This window comes from Hyperoodon ampullatus (genome assembly GCF_949752795.1).
Source record: "Hyperoodon ampullatus genome assembly, chromosome: 19".
Lineage (NCBI taxonomy): Eukaryota > Metazoa > Chordata > Mammalia > Artiodactyla > Ziphiidae > Hyperoodon > Hyperoodon ampullatus.
The window spans coordinates 41,238,977-41,255,618 of NC_136932.1; the positions used below are offsets into that span (position 1 = coordinate 41,238,977).

At 61.5% G+C, this 16,642-nt stretch overlaps 1 protein-coding gene across 1 annotated transcript; it reads left to right on the plus strand.

The window, feature by feature from the left end:
- Positions 1–167: 167 nt before the first annotated feature.
- Positions 168–15,809, plus strand: MYBBP1A (MYB binding protein 1a; the record flags this gene model as incomplete). The annotated part of the gene is made up of 26 exons (XM_079725358.1): positions 168–431; positions 627–725; positions 1,451–1,534; positions 1,624–1,698; positions 1,799–1,906; positions 2,743–2,918; positions 3,079–3,246; positions 3,354–3,471; positions 5,424–5,719; positions 6,361–6,471; positions 7,028–7,153; positions 7,340–7,507; positions 7,598–7,697; positions 9,320–9,416; positions 9,515–9,666; positions 10,029–10,115; positions 10,194–10,352; positions 10,438–10,608; positions 10,703–10,860; positions 11,908–12,160; positions 12,384–12,509; positions 12,597–12,665; positions 13,239–13,352; positions 13,564–13,665; positions 14,514–14,662; positions 14,838–15,809. The coding sequence occupies 26 exons, from the start codon at positions 168–170 to the stop codon at positions 15,454–15,456; spliced, it is 4,149 nt and encodes a 1,382-aa protein (XP_079581484.1). The 3' UTR covers positions 15,457–15,809.
- Positions 15,810–16,642: the final 833 nt, after the last annotated feature.

Here is a 16,642-nt window from a genome sequence, read left to right on the forward strand (position 1 = left end):
ACACAGCAGGATAATCTGTTTAAAAGTGTAAGTAGGATCAAGCTTTGTCCCTGCGTAAAACCCTCGGGTGATTCCCCATCACAATCAGAATAAAATCCAAACTCCTGATCTCCGTGAGAACAGAAGAGCCAGGCCGCCCCGCCCCCAGCCTACCCAATTCAGTGCGCATGCGCCACGACCCGACCTGGAAGAGGCAGTCTTCAGAGCCCACGTGTTCGACAAGCATGGCGGAGACGGAGAGTATGGACGTCGCTGAGCCTCCGGCTCCGGGAGAGGCCCCGAAGAGTGGCGCCCGGCCTGCCGACCGTCATGGCCTGCTCAAGCACAGCCGCGAGTTTTTGGATTTCTTCTGGGACATTGCGAAGCCGCAGCAGGAGACGCGGCTTGAGGCCACGGAGAAGCTGCTGGAGTATCTGCGCGCAAGGCCAGAGGTATGGTGGCGGGACCTGGGGCAGGGGGCTGTATAGATCCCGGCAGAGATGCAGCGGCGGGCCCCAGGAGTTGGGCCCGAGGTCATGTGGTCGCGAACGTGGAGGCCCAGGTGAGCGCGCGCCGAGGAGCGGGGATGATTGGGTGCCGGGCGGTTCTTTTCACTGGCCCACCTGGGGATGTGCTTGGTTCCTCAGGGATCATCTGAGCTGAAGTACGCCCTGAAGCGCCTAGTCACTGGGCTCGGGGTCGGACGAGAAACAGCCCGGCCCTGCTACAGTCTGGCCCTGGCGCAGGTGAGGTGGTGGCTCCTGGAAGGGGTCCAGCCTTGCTGGTCAAAACGGTGGGGGAGTGAGAAGGGCAGATATCCCAGCTGCAGGAGAAGTGGCAGCCGAGAAGTTGGTGGGGTGGCATTCGAGTTGATGGGGGAGGTGTCCCCACGTGGACGCGGAGAAAACTGCAGGAGCACGGCCTGTGTGCAGAGAAGCCCAGGCAGGTGCAGTGGAAGGTTGAGTTCGCTTTTGGGTACATGGGTTGACCAGCCTCTGAGGTACGTTTACTGGGGGTAGTAAGCTTTGGGGTGGGTTCTCTTACCTCTGCAGGGTTCGGGACCCTCTTCTCCCAGGGGGCACTCAACTAATTATAGGCTATCTCTAAGGAGTCTGAACAAATGGAAGGGCTGTAGAGACCTGGTCCTTGAGCATCTGCCTGGGGGGAGCTCAGAGCAGGCTGTGGGGACAGAGGGTTTGGGAATCTCAGTCGAGCAATCTAGCGGCCCAAGGAGGTACTTTCGGAACCCCAGCTGGGCATGAGGTAGGGAGGCAAGATTCAGGCCTGTTCACAGCTGTGTTCTATCATCAGTCCTGCTCAGAGGCGGGTAGGCAGTTTCGGAGGCATCCTTGGGGTGGGAGCAGGGGTCCAAGGCCTCTGGGCAGGAGTTGAAGGGAGAAGTGGGAGGAGACGGAGGCCTTTGGGATGTGGCTGGGCCACTCCCCCGGAACCCCTCCTTTCCTCCTGGCAGCTGTTACAGGCTTTTGAAGACATCCCCTTGTGCAGCATCCTGCAGCAGATACAAGAGAAATACGACCTGCAGAAGGTTAAGAAGGTGAGAGTTAGTGGCTCCGGGGAGGTCAGCAGCCCCGGGGTTGGGGAACACTTGGGTCCTTCTCACCAGTGCCTGGAATCCTTTTCTAGGAGATGGTAAGACCTGCTCTCTTTGGAAACCTGTTTGGGGTGCTAGCCCTCTTTCAGTCAGGCAGGCTGGTGAAGGTAAGAGCTTTGGGGGTTTTGGGGTATGTGGACTGGCTTGGAGTGGTGGGGGGAAAAGGGCATGCCCTGCTCACACCCTCTCTGCCTCTGGGGGTACCAGGACTCAGAGGCACTGATGCAGTCGGTGAAGCTGCTGCAAGTCCTGGGCCAGCACTACAACCACTTGCAGGAACAGCCCCAGAAGGCCTTGGTGGACATCCTCTCGCAGGTACGGGGCCTGGGGTAACGCTGCCTGTTGTAGAGGAATATGGAGAAGACGTGTGTTTACGCGTAGAAACGCAGTACTGTCCTGTGGTTTATTAGACTAAATAAAACATGTTACTGTGTCTAAAGTATTAATGTGCAATCAGTACAAAAAAGCTATAGAGGTAGTTTACATTCTTTTAAGTGTCCAAAATCCAGTGTATTGTACACTTACAGCATATTTCCATTCAGATTAGTACATTCTAAGTGCTTGGTGTCCACATGTGGCCAATGGCTGCCATATTGGATAGTGCCGTTGTAGAACAGTGCCTGGCATGTGCCCGGTGGGTTCAACGTGTCTACCATTGTTTTGGGCAGAGCTGGCTCCTCGGGGGTCCCCACTGCCCTACGTGGGGAATGGAGGTGGGCTCGTACCTAGAATCCTTTGCTGCTGAGGAAAAGGCAGGAACCGGTACATCCCAGGCCAAGGCTTTCTGCACAGCCGTGGCTACAGAGCCAGAAGGACCTTCACGTGGGGCACCCTGTATAAGAAATGGGCTAGTTCTGCAAAACCCAAGAGAGGAATAATTAAAAGGGTGGTCCAGGGCCAATTAGCATCAGTGGAGTGCTTGTTTAAAACCCAGCTTCAGGGACTTGGGGATTTGAGCTTTCTAAGGAATACCCTCTGATTCTGATGCCTGGCAAGGTGGGTTATGGCTGTCCCTCCTTGGGCTGGCACTGTGACAGGGGCCTCACGGGAGCCTGGCAGGTGGAACAGGGCCCAAAGGAACTCACCCCATGGGGAGAGACAAAGGGTGCCATGAGGGGGGCCCCCTCCCTCAACCCGTGTCCCCACGCCAGATCCCAGAGGCCACGTTGCAGGAGGTCCTGCCGAAAGTCCTGAAGCCCGACTTGAATTCAGTACTTGGTTCCCCTGAGCACCTGGAGCTCTTCCTCTTGGCCCAGCAGAAGGTGCCCAAGAAGCTGGAGAAGCTGATGGGACCGGTCAACCTGTTCTCAGATGAGAGCATCCCCAGGTGTGAGGGAGGCGGGGAGATGGGCTCTCTGGGCCTCGGGGCTGCCTCTCCATCCACGGGTTTGCACCATGGCCTGGGGTCGGGTGTCCATGTGGCCCCAGGCCTCTGGCCCTATCTGTTTAGGGAGTGCCCCCTGAGTCTCCTCCGCCTTCCTCTGCAGGCTGGTGACTGTGATGAAGATGGCGGCCACCTCTGTGAAGAAGGAACGCAAGCTGCCTGCCGTGGCTTTGGACCTGCTCCGCCTGGCGCTCCAGGAGGACAGCTTCCCACGGTTCTGGAAGGAAGTTGTGGAACAAGGGCTCCTGAAGAAGCAGTTCTGGCCGGCCAGGTGCGTGAGTGCTTGACCTCTCTCCATCCCTTCTCCCTGGTTTGTTAAGCAAGGGATGGGCCAGGGGTCCGAGGGCTCTGACCAGGCTCTGTCCTGTGCCCCCTTAGCTACCTGTGTTTCCGCCTGCTGGGCGCGGCCCTGCCCCTGCTGTCCAAGGAGCAGCTGCAGCTGGTGATGCAGGGGGACCTGATCCGCCATTACGGGGAGCACATGGTCACTGCTAAGGTGGGTGCTGCCCCCTGTGGCCCAGCCCTGCGAGTAAGGGCCAGGTGACTGGGCTGCCTGCCAAGAAGTGGGCGGCGGGGGGCCTCCTCAGGGGTCAGCTGGCTTCTGGAAGAAAGGGCTGCTCTCCTCTCCGTGTCAGTGGTCCTGCCTGGGACGGGCAAGCACAGCTGCTGTTGGGAGGACCTGGGACCCGGGTGTCCCTTCTCTCTGCGTAAAGTGAGCTACATGAGGGCCAACCCTCCCCACCCCCCGCCTCTGTATCTACACACCGCTCCCCCCGCCTCTGTATCTACACACCGCTCCCCCCGCCTCTATCTACACACCGCTCCCCCCGCCTCTGTATCTACACACCGCTCCCCCCGCCTCTGTATCTACACACCGCTCCCCCGCCTCTGTATCTACACACCGCTCCCCCCGCCTCTATCTACACACCGCTCCCCCCGCCTCTATCTACACACCGCTCCCCCCGCCTCTATCTACACACCGCTCCCCCCGCCTCTATCTACACACCGCTCCCCCCGCCTCTGTATCTACACACCGCTCCCCCCGCCTCTGTATCTACACACCGCTCCCCCCGCCTCTATCTACACACCGCTCCCCCCGCCTCTGTATCTACACACCGCTCCCCCCGCCTCTGTATCTACACACCGCTCCCCCCGCCTCTATCTACACACCGCTCCCCCCGCCTCTGTATCTACACACCGCTCCCCCCGCCTCTATCTACACACCGCTCCCCCCGCCTCTGTATCTACACACCGCTCCCCCCGCCTCTGTATCTACACACCGCTCCCCCCGCCTCTATCTACACACCGCTCCCCCCGCCTCTGTATCTACACACCGCTCCCCCCGCCTCTATCTACACACCGCTCCCCCCGCCTCTGTATCTACACACCGCTCCCCCCGCCTCTGTATCTACACACCGCTCCCCCCGCCTCTGTATCTACACACCGCTCCCCCCGCCTCTGTATCTACACACCGCTCCCCCGCCTCTGTATCTACACACCGCTCCCCCCGCCTCTGTATCTACACACCGCTCCCCCCGCCTCTGTATCTACACACCGCTCCCCCCGCCTCTGTATCTACACACCGCTCCCCCCGCCTCTGTATCTACACACCGCTCCCCCCGCCTCTATCTACACACCGCTCCCCCCGCCTCTGTATCTACACACCGCTCCCCCCGCCTCTATCTACACACCGCTCCCCCCGCCTCTGTATCTATATACCCCGCCAGCAGTCTGTCCAGACCTCCCTCCACCCCCAGCTAGTGTTACAGCAAGAACAGCCATCATGCCTGATGCTGTTTTTTTTTCCCCCCCCGATGCTGTCTTGAGCAGTCTGTGCACCCCACACTAAGCTAAGTGCTCCACAGGAGAATCAACTGGTGCTTAAGAGCACGGAATCCCGGACCTGGGTCTGCCAGGTTCCCGTCCTGACTCCACCGCAGCTGGCTGTGTGACCTTGCTCAGCTTGCTTCCTTTCTCTGTGCTGCTCCTGCTTGCCCGCGAGATGAGAGGAGCGGGACCTTCCTGTTCACAGGAAGTGCTGCTGGGTTTGTTAGTAGCTCATTTCATCTTTACAACCAGCTTTGGAGAGCTGCTGTTCCCCTCTTCTGGGTGAAGGACAGGCTCAGAAAATACAGAGCAGGGGTTAAGAGCACGGACTGGGGGGCCAGACTGACTGGAGCCGGATCCCAGCTGCACCACTTGGAGCCCTGTGACCCTCAGAAGTTACTTGCAAGCTTTCTTGTGCCTCGTTTTCTTCATCTGCAGAACAGTTAGAGGGGCCCAGGGCAAAGGGTTGTTACAGAGATTAAACTCTGGGGTGCCTGGGCAACCCAGCTGGTACAAGGGAGGGTGCTTCCTGGGCCTCAGTATAGCCTGTTTTGGAAGAAGCTGGGGCGCTGTTGGATCCCTCCTGGCTGGTGACCCCAGTGCTGTGCCCAACTCTTGCAGCTCCCGAGCCAGTTCAAGTTTGCTCCAGAGATGAACGAGTACGTGGGGGCCTTCCTGAAAGGCTGCCAAGATGACCCCGAGCGGCAGTTGGCCCTGGTGGTGGGCTTCACGTCCGTCACCAACCAGGGCCTCCCCGTCGTGCCTACCTTCTGGCGGGTCACGCAGTTCCTGAGCGCCCCCGCCCTCAAGGGCTATGTGGCCTGGCTGCGGGACATGTTTCTCCAGCCCAACCTGGACTGCTTGGTGGACTTCAGCACCAACAACCAGAAGAAAGCTCAGGACGCTTTGTTCCACGGGTGAGTGGGCCTGGTGGGGAGGGGCCTGCTGCCCCCAAAGGCCTGGACCCTCCCTTGCATGGTACCCTGGTTCCCCAAGCCGGGAGAGGTGGGGAAGATCCAAGCCTTCGCTCTTTTTTTTTTTTTTTTTAACATATATATAAATTTACTTATTTTTGGCTGTGTCGGGTCTTCGGTGCTGCGCATGGGCTTTCTCTAGTTGCGGCGAGCAAAGGCTACTTTTCGTTGATGTGCGCAGGCTTCTCATTGCCGTGGCTTCTCTTGTTGTGGAGCACGGGCTCTAGGCGCGTGGGCTTCAGTAGTTGTGGCACGTAGGCTCAGTAGTTGTCGCTTGTGGGCTCTAGAGTGCAGGCTCAGTAGTTGTGGCGCACGGGCTTGGTTGCTTTGCAGCATGTGGGATCTTCCCAGACCAGGGATCGAACCCATGTCCCCTGCATTGGCAGGGGGGTTCTTAACCACTGCACTACTAGGGAAGCCCCCGAGCCTTTGCTCTTAAAGGCCTTGGTTTTCTCACACGTGGCCCCGTGCTGGTGATAAGAGCGTTGGGGGATCTTGATTGGTTTTCCTGTCTCCAAGACGGGGCAAGGGAGCACTGTTTTCGCCATCTCTAAACGGCTTCCGGACTTGCCTCCTGCCCACAGGCCTGAGCGAGCCGTGTTCCGGCTACGGAAGTGGATCATCTTCCGCCTGGTCAGCGTCGTGGACAACTTGCACGCGGAGAAGGAGGAGGCCTTGATTGAGGAGGTGGCCAGGTACCGTCATGAGATGTGCTTGAATCCGAACTCCCCACGGGTGCAGCGGCCTCTTGTCTGGTCCTAGTTTGGGTCCCCCTGGAGCCAGGAGCCTGGGGGTCAAGTCGTCCCTGCCCCTTAGGCAGGAGGAGATTCAGGGGAATTCCTTGGGGGAACCCTCGGAAGGGGGGGTCCTCAGAGGCTTGGGCTGGCTCCATCCTCCCCAGATGCCTTTGCGCGTCGGCAGTTTTGGGGGGGCTCGCCTCTGCATCTGCCAGGCACCCCTCCCGCCCTCCCTGCAGCCCTAAGAGAGGCAGAAGCAGTGGTGCCCTGGCTGAGGCCACACAGCCTCACATCTTGGTTCTGAGGGAGGGATGCTGGTCCTCTCCCCAGTTCAGGCTGGGCTCTGTTCTGCTGGGGATCCAGACCTGAGAAATGTCTGCTTTTTCATCGTCGGCACCTGGCACCAGGCCCTCGGTGAGGGCCCGAGGATGGGCTGGTCAGAACGGTGTCACTGACTGAGGGTCACACGGGTTATTCTCCCTCCCTCCCCCCACCTCCCTCGCTCCCTCCCCAGGTTTTGTTTTTTCCACTCATTCTTCGAGACAAAGAAGCCCACATCCCAGATCCCTGAGACCGAGCAGCACTTCTCTCACCCCCTGGACAGCCGGACCCGGGAGGTGGTGGGCACTGCCTTCTTCAGGTGGGCGCTGGGCAGCCTGGGAGAGGTTTGAGGGTGGGCAGTGGGTAGGAAGGTGGCCTCGGGGCGCTGCTCCTTCCAGTTCGAGGCTGTGGCCTAGTGAGTTCCAGTGGGTCACAGTGTGGGGATGGGGTGGGGTGTGGCCTTGTTCACCAGCCCAGCCTGTGACCCTGACCCTGCCACTACCAGCCTGCTGCAGACTCTCAGCACACAGTTCCGGCAGGCGCCGGGGCAGACACAGGATGGGCAGCCCTGGACCTACCACCTGGTGCAGTTTGCAGACCTGCTGTTGAGCCACAGCCGCAACGTGGTTTCCCTGGTGGCCTTCACCACGCAGCAGCGCCAGGCCTGGGACCGGTGAGAGGGCGCAGTTGCCACAGCATGGGTGGGACACTCTGGGGTACTGACGTTGGCCACAGTGCCTGAGGGCGTGCCTGTCTCACCCAGGACGCTGAAGACTCTGAAAGAACTGGAGGCCCAGTCCTCAGAGGCCAAGGCCACTGCCTTCCAGCACCTGCTACTCCTGGTGGGCATACACCTCTTCAAGGTATGGCAGCCTGGAAGGGAAGGGGTTACAGACCTGGGGTCCGCGGTGGCCAGGAGAGGCTCTGGAGTGTTGAAGTTGGCAGGTTTCCTAGGCTGACTGCTCCTGGCTGGAATTACAGCCCAAGGAAAAAATCACTCCATCCACTTACTGGGCACCAGCTACACCCTGAGCTTTCCATGCAGTGTCCTTTGTTTGTAATCCCCACGGTTTTGAGGCAGGCACGTCTTTTTGACAGGTGGGGTAACAGACTTAGAGAGGTAAAGTAACTTACCCTAGGCCATATAGCTGTTGGCTGGGACTCAAACAGGGATCTGACTCCACTATCCCACAGGACCTCCCAAAACTGCCTTACCAGAGGTGATGGATGTAAAGGAGAAGAGGGGGTCTGGCTCTGGGCATACCGGTCACTGATGGGGGCAGTTCTTCTGTCTGTCGGTGGTCAATTGGAAGTGGGGTCCTGATTTTTCTGTCTAACTCACACATCCAGAATCCATAAGGAGTGGGTTGAGGGTAGCGTGGTTTTGTCTGGTGCTCCCCACGTGGTGTTCCGTGCTCCGTCACTGCATTCCTCACATTGTCACTCACACCCTTTCTCATGACGGGTCCTCTAGAACCAGCTTTGTCTCTTTTTCTGTTCTTTCCACCAAGAAATTTTGACCACGTTTGGAGTTTAGTGCTGGCAGCTCTTTTGACCCTCGTGGTTTCTTCCCGGCTCTGAACCCTGGTTTCTCTGAAGGTTTTCCTCTTGCGTTGTGTGGGCTGGCTCTTGTGGGGCTGCTTCAGGTCTTGAGTAGTCTGAGGAGACGGGACTCCCTCCTGGCCTCTTGGCTGAGGTTTTTGCTTCCAGGTCTTGGGCACTCAGCCCAGCTCGTAGACGAGCCGTGTGGGTAACGATCGGTCTCGATGCGCCTTCCAGTGCTTGGCACTGGGCCTCTGAGGGGCCTACCCAGACGCTGGGACCTCCGACCTTGACTTGGGTAAAAGGTACCCAGCCACAGCCTGGAAGCTGGAGGCACAGGTGGCCAGGGCTTGGGCCCTGTTCTGGCCTTCGCTCCACCACCCCTGCCCCAAACACTGACGCTGCCCTGCTGCAGTATGGAGGAAAGTCTGCCTTTTTGGTACCGACAGTCACACAGGTTATTTTCAACTCACCGGTCGGTGGCTGGAGTCTGAGCTTATTCCCCCAGCAAGATGGGTTTAAATTTGTTAAGATCAATGATTTTCAGGTCTTTCTCTGTAGCAATGTCGAGCCTGGTGTGGGAGGAGAAATCTAGAATTGCAAATCAGGAGGCTGGGACCTGCTGGCGCCCTGTGAGCCTGACCAGTCCAGCCTTGTCAGGATCTCCACTGCTCTGGCATCGGTGGGCAGGTTGGGCTTCACGGTCTCTGAGGGCTCTCAGACCCTGTGCCTGCGTGTTATGTGTAAAAGGTCATCGGCTCTCAGGCTGCCCCTGGGGTCTGGCTGGGGGCCTGTGCTCCAGATTGTGAGGGTGACTGGCCAGGGCAGTCTGGAGTCTTCTAGGCCTCAGATGCCAGCTCCTCCCACTTGGCCACCCCTTCTTCTGGCTCAGCAAAGGCTGGGAATGGGGCCTGGCTCCTGATTTCTGTCCTGTCCTGCACAGTCCCCCACAGAGAGCTGTGACCTCCTGGGCGACATCCAGACCTGCATCAAAAAGAGCCTGGGGGAGAAGCCCCGTCGGACCCGTTCCAAGGCCACCAGTGGGTCATCGTCCCGGGGGGGTGGGGGGAGCAGGCAATAGGGACCCGGCATGGGGCGCTGGCACCCTGCCCAGACTCAGCCCTTTCCCTGCTTGCAGACCCGCAGGAGCCGCCGTGGGTGGAGGTGCTGGTGGAGATCCTGCTGGCCCTCTTGGCCCAGCCCAGCCACCTGATGCGCCAGGTGGCCCGAAGTGTGTTCGGCCACATCTGCTCCCACCTGACTCCACGTGCCCTGCAACTCATCCTGGATGTAAGTTGGGGCCTTTGGGGAAATGGGTCCTGGGATGGGGCTCTCCAAGCACTGGGCTGCACTAGGGCTGCCTCATTGCCACCTCGTCCTGACTGTAACCTGCAGTGTGGTCGGGGGCCTCTTTCAAGGTCTCCTGCTTTGCACCCTGACCCTGGGTTTGCCAAGGGCTGATCGGGTTTATCAAGGAGGCACTGGAGGGGAGTGGCTTTCTCTCCTGGGCTCCATCTTTCTCCCTGAAATGGGGACCTTTGGCCGAGACCAGACGGCCGTGGTCAGGGAAGGCAGTTGAGAGGGCCCAGGGGTCTGAGGCGGGTGAAGGGGCCGGGGCAACAGATGTGTCAGCCATCTGGGAATCCCTGCAGGTGCTGAACCCCGAGGAGAGCCAGGAGGAGGACGACAACGTGGTGGTCACAGACGCCTCCGAGCAGCAGTTGCTGGGGGATGCGGAGGTACTTGCCAGCAAGGGGCAGGGGGTGGGCGGACACGCGGTGAGCGGTGGAGAGGCGTGACACGTGGCCCACCCACAGGACAAGAGCTCGGACGAGGGTGAAGACACGGGCAACAAAGACTCGGAGAGCGAGGAGGAGAGCAGTGACGAGGAGAGCGACGAGGAGGAGCGGGACGGGGACGTGGACCAGGGCTTCCGGGAGCAGCTGATGGCGGTGCTGCAGGCAGGGAAGACGCTGGTGAGCAGGAGCCGGGCTGGGGGCCCTGCGTCCGTGTGCGTCTCCTGCACGAGGCCGGGCCGCTCACGGGGCATCTGTTCCTCAGGGCGGAGCTGACGGCGAGGATGACGACGAGCTGGGGGATGAGGCCATGATGGCCCTGGACAAGAGCTTGGCCAGCCTCTTTGCCGAGCAGAAGCTGCGCATCCAGGCCCGGAGGGACGAGAAGAACAAGCTCCAGAAGGAGAAGGCACTCCGGCGGGACTTCCAGATCAGGGTGAGCCCGCTAGGCGGCCCCAGCCCCACCCTCCGTCCAGTCTCCCTCTGCTCCCGTCCCCACACCTGGCTGAGCCCACCCTTCCCGGCTGCAGGTCCTGGACCTGATCGAGGTGCTGGTGACCAAGCAGCCCGAGAACCCCCTGGTCCTGGAGCTGCTCGAGCCGCTGCTACACATCATCCGGCGCAGCATGCGCACCAGCAGCACGAAGCAGGAGCAGGACCTGCTGCACAAGACGGCCCGCATCTTCACGTGAGCACGGGCGGGCCCCCGGGGAGCTGGGCCTTTGGGGTTCCCTGGGTAGAAAGGGTAGGAGCCAGGATCCCCGAGGACCCGCATCATTTAGGAAGTCTCACGCAGCTCTGCCCCGCCCGTGTGTTCTGCAGCCCTTAGCATGGGGCCCCCAGTCCCATCCCTGCCCTCGGGGTCACCGAGGCTGGGAAACCCGACAGGGCGTCCAGCGGCGACATTCTGGGCCTGTGGCAGGGGCTGGATGGGAGACAGTAGGGGCACCTAGCCCAGGCTGGAGGTGCCAGGGAAGGCCACCTGGGAGAAGTTTAGGCAGTGCAGGGAGCTGTGGGGCTCCTCAGGCCCAGAGGCCACAGGCGCGGCAGAAAGGTGTGTCCACACGGGAGCTGGTCAGGCGCAGCCAGACTCGAGAGGGCCTGGCCCTCGCAGAATTGGGAGGCCTTGGAGGCATTTGCAGCCAGGAGGCGGGCGAGTGGGTGGCGCTAGAGCAGGGAGCCCAGCAAGAGAGTCGGTGCAGCGTGGCAGGTAGAGAGCAGAGGAGGTGGTGGAGACAGAGGCCTAAGGACTTGAGGTGCCGAGCGTGCAGCACAGATCAGGTGGGGAGGGGCAGTGGACAGCGCAGCCCTGGCCCACGCCCGCTGCAGGCCCGGGTCCCACTTTCTCAGCTAGTTCTCCCTCCCACTCCGCCCAGGCCCGCAGGGTCCTGAGCACATAGGTCCTGGGTTTTGTCTTAAAAAGAGCCTGGAAGCCACCATCCCCCGGGGGATGGGTGTAGATGGGGCTGTGGCCAGATCGGGGTGTTGGCCCGTGGTGGAGCCTCACCCAGGGAGCTGGTTTCCCTCCGGCTTCTCTTCAGAGCCCATCTGCACGTGGCCCCGGGCCTGCCCCTGTACCCTTGGTCAGACCCCTTTCTTTAGGTGTTTGTTTCCTGCCTGTGAAATGGGACCTGGCGTCCCTACCCTGGGGTTTGGCCCTGTCGTGGGTCGGAGTCGGGGTGGGGGAGGGTAACATCGTGACCAGCTCTGGCCGCCCCCGGCTCTCCCCACCCAGGCACCACCTGTGCCGCTCCCGGCATTACTGCCGCAACGTGGGCGACCGCGTGGAGACTCTGTACGCCCAGCTGGAGCGGCTGGTGCAGCAGGCCGGTCGCCAGGCCGATTCCTCCGTCTCCCTCTACTACTTCAATGCCTCCCTCTACCTGCTCCGGGTCCTGAAGGGCAACACTGTGGGCAAGTCCACCTGCAAGGCCCAGAAGAAGGAGAAAGCCGGCACTGACGCCGGCACCCAGCCCCAGGGCCCTGAGGTGAGCAGGCGCTGGCCTGGGAAGGCTCAGCCTGGAAAGTCCAAGCCGGTGGGAGCCAGTCCCAGGAGGCAGCGGGACCATCTACCCATTTCACAGATGGGAAGTTGAGGCTGTGCCTTCCCCGGGACCCAGCTTTCAGCCTTCTGAAGGCAGCCCAGGCTCTGCTCCCATACCAGGGCCCCCTCTCCCTGGCATCACACCAGCTCTCTCTCATGTGGTGCAGGCTGCCAGCTGCTTGGATTTGAGCCTCGTGACCCCAATCTACTCATCGGCACTGAGCTCCTTCCTGACCAAGCGCAGCAGCCCGCTTACAGCTCCCATGTTCCTCAGTCTCTTCTCCCGGCACCCGGTGAGTTGTAGTGGCAGGCCGCCCCCTTGGGCCCCTGCTCGGCCCAGTCCTCACAGCCCACCTCACAGCCCGTCCCTCCCTCCGCAGATGCTCTGTAAGGGCCTGCTCCCCGTCGTGGTCGAGCACGTGGCAAGCCACACGCGGCCCCGCCATCAGGTAAGGGGCTTCCCAGATCCCAGCTGAGGGCCTGTCTGAACTACCCGCTCCACTCCTGGCTAGCTGGCTATTTGTGAGGCCCAGGAATGCTGCCCTGGGTGGGCCCTGCCCCTCCAACCTGGCCAGCCCCGCCCCTACTGTAGGCCCAGAGCAGCTGGGGGTGGGGGGGCCCTTCCTGTGTGGCCCGAGCCCACGAGCTCCTCCAAGACCATGCTCTGACCTGCGGAGAGGAAGCCCCGGGCTGATGGGTGTAGGCCTGGGGGTGGGGGTGGGACGAGGGGGCTGGAGACACAGGAGAAAGACGCACTGAGTGAGTGGAGGGCCAGGAACCCTGTCCAGCTGGCTGATAGCCCTGGCTGCCCCCCAGGCCTCGGTTCTCCCACCTGCCTGAGAAGAAGGGGCAGGAGCGGGTGAGGGCCGAGCCCAGAGCTTCTGTGGCGACAGCGCCTCCCGCGCGGCCTATTCCAGTGCCCAGCAGGCTCCTGGAGCTCGTGGGGTCCCCCCGCGGTTCCCTCAGCCCTGGCCCAGCGTGCCGAGGCTCCTGGTGACCTCATTCCCCCCACCCCACCCCAGGCCCAGGCCTGCCTGCTGCTCCAGAAGACCCTGCCCACGCAGGAGCTGAGGCTGTGCTTTAAGGACCCCGAGTGGGAGCAGCTGCTGGACCAGATCCTGGCGAAGGTCACTGAGGTAACAGCCACGGGGCTCCGCTCCCCCACCCGCTGGCAGTGCTTCTCTGGGAACCAAGGGGCAAGGGTTGCTGGACCCTGCGCCTGGGGGCGGGTTGGGGGTCCCCCCAGGGAGACATTTCTCTCCTCGGCGCCCTAATCTCTTCATGTGGGCAACAGAAAGGCTTTGGGCAGCTCGCTCGAGGGGCTCAGCCTGGCTGCCTTCTCCTTAGACCCTGCGGACGCTGGGTGAGGCCGAGACCAAGTCAGGGCGCCAGAAGGAGCTGTTCTCCTTGGAGCTGCTCAACGTTCTCTTCAGGAACATCCATCACGAGGTGAGCCTGGACTCGGGAGGGAGGGCGCCGTGCAGGCAGGGCCGGCAGTCTGAACAGAGGGGAGGGGGCAGGTGGGGAGCCAGGTGGGGAAGGTTCTGGACGCCAGGGTCAGGAATCGGGGCTTCGTGTGAGGGGCGAGGGTGCCGTAGCCAGTGCCTGGCCGGGGTGGGGTGAGAAGGGGCTGGGAGGGCTGGCGACCACGGGAGGACGCAGCTGGGAGCACGGAGCCCGGGTTTCCGGGCCTTCGGAGGCGGGCCAGGGCTGGAGAGCGTGAGACGCTCAAGGGGCCGCTGTGGGCAAGGCTCTGGTTCCTCCAGTCTGTCCCAGAGGGAGAGGTTTGGGGGTCCTTAGCATAGACACTGATCAAAGCCCAAGTGCGGGACAAGCTTCCAAGAGGGTGCTGCAGGGAGCAGACAGGGCCAGGGCCTTGCAGAGCGGCAGGCGGACCTGAGAAGCCACGCTCAGAGGGGTAGTAAAAAGCCAGGAGAGAGGGGGATGTTCTGGAAGCCAGTGGGTTTCAAAAACAACCCATTCAGTACGTGACGGGGAGGGGCAGATAGGAGGAAAGGCATTGGCAACCCTGAGGTCACTGCATGGGGCACCCCGGAGGTGGGCGGGCCTTTGGGCTGTGGGAAGAGAACAGAACATGGCACCTGGGGCTCTTTTTTCCTTGCAAGGCTAGAGAGACTAGGGATGTACAGGCAGAAGGATTGGCTGAGGGTCCAGAAGGGGGCTGGGCTCACAGAGAGGCTCTTACCAGGCAAGGGCGGGAGGACGGGGACCAGAAGCCAGGGAGAGGCCGTGCCTCACGTGAGTATTGCAGCCACAGCCTTCCTGCCCCTCTGCAGAAGCTGACCATGGACCTGACCGCTGTCCTGGGCGTGCTGCAGAGCCGACAGCCGAGGCTGCAGCAGGGGCTACAGCAGGGGGCGCACTCGGCCGGGTCCAGCCGCCTCTATGATCTCTATTGGCAGGCCATGAAGTTCCTCGGAGTCCAGTATGTTCCTGGAGAGGGGGCCCCCACCTTGGGAGGGGCTGGGAAGACCCTCACATTGCAGACGTCCTGATGTGTGCACCGCAGTGTGGGAGCTTTGGGCAGCTTGGGGACCACGGACGCGGAGGTCAACCCTGCCCTCACCACATACTTCTTTCCTTTGCTCACTTCCTCCCAGGCGTCCCAAGTCAGAGAAGAAGGATGCCAAGGACGTCCCTAAGGCCACGCCGAGCCCCATTAGCATGAAGCGGAAGAAAAAGGGGTTCTTGCCAGAGACCAAGAAGCGTAAGAAACGCAAGTCCGCGGGCGCCACGCAGGAGGAGGCAGCCAAGCCCGCAGCCGCCGGTGGGGACCAGCCCCCCAGCACTGGCAAGAGGAAGAGGAAGATCAAGCGCAAGGCCCCAGCCCAGTCCCAGGTGCATGGGATGCCTGCCTCCGAGAGTCCGACCCCAGACCCGCCTGCCACGAGCCCGACCCCAGACCCCCCTGCCACGAGCCCGACCCCAGACCCCCCTGCCACGAGCCCCAGCAGCCCCGCCAAGACCCCAAAGCTGCAGAAGAAAAATCGGAAGCTGTCCCAGGTGAGCAGAGCCACCCCCGTGTCTCCCGAGTCCCCCAAGGAGCCTGCTGCCAAAAAGCGTCAGAAGAATCTGCCCCAAAAGGGGGTTTCAGGCAAGTCGCCGCAGTCCGCACTGCCTCGGAGAAAGGCCAGATTGTCTTTGGCCAGCAGGAGCCCCAGCCTCCTCCAGAGCGGGGCCAAGAAGAAGGGGCAGCTGAGGAAGGCGAAAAAGCTGTGAGTGTCCCCATCCGCCCCAGAGACGCCTGTTTGTTCACCGCGATTTTAATACACAAGCCACTGTGTGAGGTTCTGCCTTCCGCGCCGGGGGTGGTAGGTCTGCTGCCAGCCTGCCAGGAGGTCCCGCCCCAGTGGGCCTGGCCTCAGAGACCCCAGCCCTGGGCTGGGCCCTGCCGCTGCTCTCAGGCACAGAGCACGCTTGGGACCTTGGCTCCCCGAGCGGTGTGGCCAGGCCCAGGGCTCTGGTGTCTGGCGGGTGGGGTACAAGTGTGTCCATGCCTCGTACCCCTGAGGCTGGTTTCCTGCGGGAGCCACCGGGGAGTGACTTAAATATCTTTATTTCTTCATTTACAAGAGGAATATATTTGGCTTCTCTCTTAAGACTCTGAGATTCACAATCAGCAGCTCTAAAAAATAAAGGAGCAGTTTGGCTTCCGGAGGGAAGAGGAAGCAACACTTGGACCTGGTTCTTGTACAACAAGAGAACATTGCTGGGGCCCCAGTTGAGGCCGGGGTGGGAATGGAGGCCAGGCTGGTCTTTGGGGGAAGCCCACCCCTTGGTTAGCCCCCACCCCCGCCCAGGGTGCCCCAGAGCTTGGTGGGGAGGGGCTACTCCACTAACTTCCCCACCATTGAAGCCACACCAGCCAGTCAACTGTGGGCAGAGAGCACTAAGCTGGCTGGCTCTTAGGGTCTCCTGCTGGCCACACGGGGCCATCGAGACCAGAACCACCTTGATTCCAGCAGAGGTGCCGGGAGGGAGTGTGTGAAGCAGAGAGGATGTGATGAGCTCCACCGGGGAAGCTGGGGGGCTGGTGAGAGGTTGGCGGCTGTGCCCCAGCGTGTGGCTCTGAGGGCGGGGGTGTCTGGAAAGCGCTGCCTTTGAAAGCAGCTGATGCTTGCGTGGAGGTGGCTCTGGCTGTTGGCCTGTCCCGATGTGCCTCAGCCTCCACCAGCCTCGGCCCTGGGCCAGGAAGCTTAATGGAGGGCTGCTTCCTCTGACAGCCAGAGCCCTGGCTGCTGCCCCACAGATTCTGGGAATTGTCCCCTGGGCGCTGCCCCTGGAAAGGGCCCAGCCTGCAGGCCAGAGTCAGCTCCTGGCTTCTGGGGGGCGGGGGTGCTATGGTGGATCCAAGGAGCCCTGTAGGCATGGGGAACCCCCAAAGGTCTCAAGCCTGGGGCACAGG